At 43.3% G+C, this 7,732-nt stretch overlaps 1 protein-coding gene across 1 annotated transcript; it reads left to right on the plus strand.

The window, feature by feature from the left end:
* Positions 1–434: 434 nt before the first annotated feature.
* Positions 435–2,945, plus strand: LAJ45_11762 (uncharacterized protein; the record flags this gene model as incomplete). The annotated part of the gene is made up of 2 exons (XM_046121237.1): positions 435–856; positions 911–2,945. 2 exons carry the CDS (start codon positions 435–437, stop codon positions 2,943–2,945), a joined length of 2,457 nt encoding a protein of 818 aa, XP_045965569.1.
* Between the last annotated feature and the right edge of the window lie 4,787 nt (positions 2,946–7,732).

The following is a 7,732-nucleotide window of genomic DNA, read 5'->3' on the forward strand; positions in this document are numbered from 1 at the left end:
CGAAGTAAGAACGCTAGGATTTTTGGGGGGTTTAATTCATTAATTCCATGCAACCTACAGTTGTGGCAAGAACGCTAGGAGTGAAGACTGATATAGGAATAGGGACGAGACAGGCAAATAGTTTTGACAAAATAATAGAAACCGTTATAGGGAGCTAAAAACGGGATTGATTTCATTATCTTCATTTTGTTTAGTTATTCTCATTTCATTTCATGTATATGTGGTATGTCATCTTGTTATAATATAGCCTTCGTGCTGCATTCAATTAATGAGTTACAGTCAACCAATCAATCAATTCTCCGCCCAATGATAAACGATTTAGTCTTGGCAAGCTTAATTGCCCCGCACTTGTGAAGTCTCCGGTAATGGGATATTGCTGGCTAGGCTTCCAGATATCTCCACTCACCGATACGACAAAGCCCAAGTATTCAAACATGGACGCCGCTGCGTCTATTATCGGTCTGATAGCTGTTGGCACAAAGATTTACGGGATGCTAAACAATTTCGTCACAACCTACAAAGAGGCTCCTGAAATCGCCAAAACCATACTCGAAGAAGTCCGAGACTTCCGGTATGCTCTGGAGAGGCTTCGGCCCTACGTCGAACAGGTGTCACCGATTACTCCTCTGGGGGCAGCTGCTACTGATGTGTATCAGCTCTCTCTTACATTGGCATCTTGCGTGTCAACCTTCTCACAGGTTGAAAAGGCCCTGGATAGATTGATGCCAATAGGGAATGAGAAGAACTACATCGCTCGAATTCGTTGGACTTTAGCTAGTGCTGATATTGGTGTGCTTCTCGGGCGTATTCAACAGCATAAGGCGAGTTTATCTTTACTCCTAGCGATATGGATGAGGTAAGCAACTCTACCAGCCTGAAAGCAATACAGCCTAATCACAGTTATATATAGTGAGAGTTCGTCACAAACCGAAGCCTCTCTGGACTCTCTGAATGATGTTTTAAGGGAGCTTCTGCTCCTTAATGAACAGAAGAAAGCGGTAGAATTGGTTGCCGATGGTGGAGATATCTCGTCTACGAATACTCTGGTCTCCACAGAGCCGGAGGCCGGCCGGGAGTCAATGCTCTCGACAACAGATGTGGAAACTAGCTCAATCACCTCAATATCAACTTATTCATTCAGGTCGCGTCTTCTTACATCTCGGCCCTACAGACGTATCGCTCTCTTTGACTCTGGGAACTCGGAATTTTCGATTGCAACGTCGCAACGCCGCGGGGGGAGCTGGTCGACCCTACGCTCAATAGGCTCCAATCACTCGGTATTCTCACTCCCGGCAACACTTCGCTCAATCATCACAAGATCGACTCAGCCATCCATATCTTCACTCTCGTCACAACTTCTGAAATCTAGGCCCTACCAACATAACGTTATCTCTAGTGACTCTGGGAGCTCAATGCTTTCGGTAGCAACGTCGCAACGCCGTGTGAAGAAATGGTCGACCATGCTCTCAATAAAATCCAATCAGTCGATATTCTCATTCCCCTTCACCAACTTTAATTTCTCGTGCATATCCATTATGGCGGACGGGAATCCATCTCGGATACCTATTCCTATCGATGTTAGTTTGCTGTACAAGCACGAGTGGTATACCCTATCGCCATCGTCATCTCGATCTATGACGGAGGTATGGGAGGATGTACAGAAAGAGTCTCCTATCCCAGACAAGAGTTATGCTAGTAGCCCAGAGATCAGTCTCCATGATATGAAGGCGATGACGGCGCTTATCACCACGGGTGCATATCTTGACGGTCCATTTCTGTCTTTCTGCGCAAGAAGAAATATAGGGCTAGCTCATATCATAATAGACAGGGCATACGGCCCTGGCTTAAATGATAAAGGGGTCGATCCCGTCTTGATCGCTGCACTGAGGGCCGGTGAATGGGGTGTAGCTCACGATCTCTTCGATAAGCAGATGATACCAGGGGATGGCTCAATGAGCCCCAATTGGCGGGCAAATGCGCTCGACTACGCAACCAAGGAATCACTCATGAAAATTCTATGTGCCCAACTCGTTGGTAGCTCAGACTTTAAGAGTAACGGTGTTATTCCGCTCGCGCAGGCCGTCAATAGTCGGGATTCTACGGGTGAAACCGCTTTGAGATTCGCTTGTAGAAGCAGTAATGTCAATCTCGTCAAGTTCCTTATAGCCAATGATGCTGATCCCGGGGTAATCTTTCAGTCGGGCAACAGCCCGATGCAGCAATCGTCGTTATGGCCACGCCAGCGCTCATTGATAAAGGCGCTATTAGATGGCGGGGCAGCCCTCGAGAGTAAGAATGCTGAAGGCCGTACTCTTCTCCTGGAATTTATCAGGTCCCAAGAGGGGGAACTATCCGGCTCAGACCTGGCACTCTTGAACCTCTTGCTCGATACTGTGGCATTTCTTACGAGCACTGACACGGAGGGGAATAATGCCCTGCTTAGTGCGATAGAGTGCGGCAAACTCAGTATTGTACAACGACTGCTTGAGGCTGGTGCGGACGTAGAGGCCAGGAATACGATATCGGGCAAAAGTGCACTTCACCAAGCCGTTCGTTGTGATAATCCCACGATTGTAAAGATCCTCCTCGAAAGAAAGGCTCTTGTCAATACCTTCGATAACAGTGGTCGCACCCCGCTACATGATGCCTGTGTCTCGTTTTGCGATATGGAAAACCATCTGGAAATCATCACCTATTTGCTTCACCACTCCGCGTCAGTCGATAGTATTGATCAGAGCGGAAATACAGCTATCCACCACCTCTTTCGGACCGTGACCGAGGCCCACATACACTCAGGGTTGGTCGAGTTATTACTCGAAAGAGGGGCAGATATTCATAGACAAAATGTTCAGGGACAGAGCGCCATCTCATATCTAGGTGCCTCAAATCATATAGAGATAATGAAGCTTGTTGAAAGCGTGAAAGCTAAGTTTGGGAGAGAATAGCGGTAGAGAGTTGGCGAGTAGCCGGTCTTTGTATTGGTTAAGTTAAGGTGTGATGTGGCATATTTTGGAAATTTTAAATAGACAGTTACTTTTTTTAATGTTTGGAGCTGAAAAACACATGACCAAAGTTTCCAAACAATTCTGGGAGCGTAATCTAATTTTCTTTCCTCTTCTTAGAACTGACTATCCCCATCATGCGCAAACAGCATTCTTTCATTACTGCTTTGGTTTAGTACTCCCGTCAGCCATAGCAATGAAGGTGACACACGGTTGAATGCTAATGAAAGTACACAGCCAAAACTCCGTTACAAAATGCCACCCCGAACACAAAATATTTCGTGCAAATGGAGTTATGCCAAACCAAAATTCCGCTCCAATGTGTAATCAAACGGGCCTTAAGGCTACCAATTGGGTTATTGGTTCTTATTAAGAAATTACTCATACCAATGCAAGATGTTGGGTAGTTTTACTTGTGTTCTGCGTAGTCGTGTGCGCGAACTCCCTGATGTCATCTCATATGTAAGCTATAGTAAATTACCAGTCTTCGTTTTCCGAAATTCGGGGAACGCCTGGTCAAATGCCTACATTATTATCACAGAATGACAAGAAAACTACTAACGGTGATCACATGCGCTACCAGCAATGTAAATGAATCAAATGATTCATTTCCTTGGGACGTTTGTAGAAAAGATACCAAGACACATTTTCTTTGATGCATTTCCAGGGTGTTACGTCGTCATCCCAAAGTGTATTTCTAATTCCTTTTGCTATGCCGTTTCTTAACGTCTTTGCTCGAGCCATAAGTATCAAATTTGTATTTCCAGTTTTATGCCTTTTCTAATGCCTTTCCTTACTCTCGTACCCAGCCCATTTAATGAAATGCAGAAAGCTGCAACAGCATGTCCCTGTAAGCATGGAAGAAGACGGGTTGGAGACTAGTTTCCTTTTTTCAATTCAGCTTTTTAATGTTTTTTTTTAATGCTTTCCTCAGCCTGGACCGGACCAGAGGTGTCTTTGCGAATCACCATTTTGACGTGTTTTCTGATGTGTTATTTGATGTCTTTCCTCCGGCTGTGGATGGACAAGTAATATCAATTCCGATCTCTTTTCTAATGCTCTTATTAATGCTATTTTGCTGGTAGTACCTGTATCAGCAATGTCACTTCTTGTACGTTTTTTTAATGTTTTTATTTAATATCTTGTGTGCCTTACGGCTGCATTGAAAAGTCTTTACCGATCCTCCTTTCAATTCCTATTTCCGCGGTAGCGTGCCAAGAAATGGGGACAGGTGGTGTTTTTTCTGATACCACTCACTCAGGCTCTACTCGGAATGTAAATGAATTAAATGATTCATTGCGCATCAAAGCGAATTCGGTAAATAAATCAATTCATTCCCGTACCGGGAACGTCGCTAGTGAATGATACAACTTGAAAAGAATTCATTTAGAACCCGAAGTTGTGCATTTACAGAATGACGTTCGGTAATACATTAAAATATAGTTTTCTGTAACAGTTTCGTTCGAACTATCCATTAAAGTATCGTTTTTTTTTACACATTTACACTATATTACAGTTATATATGGATACAATTTAAATTATTCTGTTTTATTTGGCTTGAGGAGAATAGTCTACCAGAAGTGAATGCTGGCACTACAGACCATGAGGCCATTCCTCATCGAATTCCGTAATCCGCAAATGAAGCCTTTCGCTTGTCACAATCCCCAAACAATACCTTTCACTTGCCGCAATGTGTAAATTATTCCCTGTTCCGAACCTTATGTTGTTACAGCCTCACCAACATGTAACAGATTCATTACGCGAGAAGGAGCGAGTTATCAGGATTGTGATAGTCCAATGGTAGACAGGATTTTGAGGTTGCCCGGGAATCATCGACCCATAATTCCCAAATCCATAGCTACGGGTTAAGTAGGAAGCCCGAGTCCATCGCTAACATCAAGTATATACGTACAGTGGGCCGTGGTCATGATGTCAGGGGCATAGGTAGTGGTTGGGGGCTGTTGGGTAGGGTAACTCTCTGTGAGTCTTGTTGACCTTTCCTGTTGACCTTCTGGCACTACTAAACACCAGTCGGGTACCACGATTGATACCCGCATGGTACTGAATACGCTGACTCCAGCTTACGATTATGATGGCGCTCGAAATTTAATAATGCCGAGTTTCCCCACCCTCCGCTTTGATGGAATACATGAATTTCAGATTCTGATCTCCGGATTGCTGTATCGGACGAATCCCACTGCATGCCTCCGCTCTGTTTTCTTATACCGACTCAGATTGTAACCTACAGGTTACCACCCGGGTGTGTTTTCTAACACTAATTTGGATTCCAATCTCAAACCACGATATTCGCAATACTTTCATCCCAATATGTGAGTGATGATCTACGACTAACTATCCATATTCTGTATTGTTGCAGTCTGGTCTTCCATCTCGTATTGTTAGTGTATGACAAACTTACTAATAGGGTGAATTAATTCTATTAACTCACCGGATTATTTTGTTCTGAGCAACAATCTGAAAGTTTTAGAAATGTGTCGATTTTGTTGCAAAATCGTGAACTCTGAGCCACCAACAAATTTTCAAATACCAATATTCTCCATTAGCAAAAGACCGGTTTCCCCAGGTGGAATATGCATGCTCAGATCTCCAAATTCATCTCTAATGAATAAAACCTCTTCTATTGCTCACAAAACCTCTTCCCACTGGCATCAAAATATTACACTTTGTCTTTTGACGCATAATAAGTATATGAAATATGATAGATTCTATTTTAATACTGATCTGGCGTTTGAAATAAGATATTTTGACTTCTATTGCCTAGTCAGCATCCTAAGTATGACAACACATCTGTTGATACCCCGCCGCCTCCTAAAACGCAACCTATCGGGGCGAATCTGACTAAATCCTATCGCTAGCCCTGCCCTCGGTAGCAAAGTATATCAAATTTGATATTCGAGGATCCCCACCTGCTTACCTACCTGCCTAGCTGCCTATCTCCTGCCTACCTGCATACTATCTGCCTACCTTCTCCTCGATACCTTCTTCAACAGCTGACTTATACCAGGATCGATACTAAGCTCCTATTAGCATCAACACCTACCTACTACCTTCAGCAATGCCTACATAATAGCTGCAGTGATGCCTAACTCTTATCTTCAGTGATGCTTACTTCCAATAGCAGCGACTTCTACCCTCTACCTCCAGCCATGTCTTTATATGTATTTATCTACCTATGATTTGACATCTGTACTGACCCCGAGACAGACTGCCAAATAGCAGTAAATTGTCATCCAGATTGAAGCCCAAATTGACACCTAAAATGACACCAAAATGTTGATTAATTGCACCAAGTCGAAAACTAAATCAGCATCAAATGTATGCTTAAATCTAGTCTCAAATCAACGACTGACGGTGAACAAAATTATACTCAATTCTGATGTGGTGAACTTAGGGTTAAGGTTAGCCTCCCCCCATCCCCAAGGACACGGAGACCCCCTATAGTATGCAGTTCTACGTGCCGTACAGTCCCTTTCAGACACTTCTCCTTTGATATATAGGGAACGTACGGTTGACTTGCTTTTGCCTCCTAGAACAAGCGTCGTGAGGCGTTTGTTTTACCTGTATGGATGCATTGCGTCCTGACCGAAAGCAAGTTTGCACCTGCAATACATACAAATTTGCAAGGGTTCACTACTTTCTCAAGTATAACTCTCACCTCCACAGCCTACACATTCATAGCCCGGGCTTGCACCACCCACTCTCTGCCAACAAATCTAGATCAGTAAAAAGCAATGGAGTCATATATAATTAGCTGTCAACGGTGCACTAATCCCACTAATCTGGGCTCTCCATGCTCCCTGTGGTTTTCACCTACCATGGTTAACCAATCTCTGAGATGACCAATCATGCTTTGCTTATTTGGGTGATCTGAAATACAATATATGCCGTAACCTAGTTCTGATTCCTTGGTCAGTGGCGAATGATATCAAATTTTACAGAATATACTGTGAGGATTCCCCATTCATACCTCAGCTGTTGGTACCTTACCTGCTACTTTGATTACCACCTTCTGCTTGCATCTACTATTAGATTTAGATAACTTTACGAAAACCGATGTAGGAACCAAAGCAATGGCTAGATCGAGTCCCAAATAGCTGTACAACGGAGATTTAATTGACATCTACTTGGTGCCAGATTGTGTACTAAATTACCCTGTATCAATAGCAAGTAGGCACCATATTGTACACTAACTCAAGTAACACGCCGGAAACGTAAATTTTTACAAAACTGCAACAAAACAAAGCTAAATTGAGGGGAGGGAGACATCAATGCCAGCACAATAGAAAGACCACTTTAGGAGCAGTTAAACAAAAGTGGTCAGCCACCTAGGGTTAGTCAGGGTTAGTTAGGGTTAGTTAGGGTTAAGTTAGGGTTAGTTAGGGTTAAGTTAGGGTTAGTTAGGGTTAGTTAGGGTTAAGTTAGGGTTAGGGTTAGTCAGGGTTAGTTAGGGTTAGTCAGGGTTGGTTAGGGTTAGTTAGGGTTAGTTAGGGTTAGTTAGGGTTAGTTAGGGGTTAGTTAGGGTTAGTTAGGGTTAGTTAGGGTTAGTTAGGGTTAGTTAGGGTTAGTTAGGGTTAGTTAGTTAGGGTTAGTTAGGGTTAGTTAGGGTTAGTTAGGGTTAGTTAGGGTTAGTTAGGGTTAGTTAGGGTTAGTTAGGGTTAGTTAGGGGTTAGTTAGGGTTAGTTAGGGTTAGTTAGGGTTAGTTAGGGTTA

Source organism: Morchella importuna, assembly GCF_003444635.1.
Source record: "Morchella importuna strain M04M26 chromosome Unknown Morimp01GS101, whole genome shotgun sequence".
In the NCBI taxonomy this organism is placed as follows: domain Eukaryota; kingdom Fungi; phylum Ascomycota; class Pezizomycetes; order Pezizales; family Morchellaceae; genus Morchella; species Morchella importuna.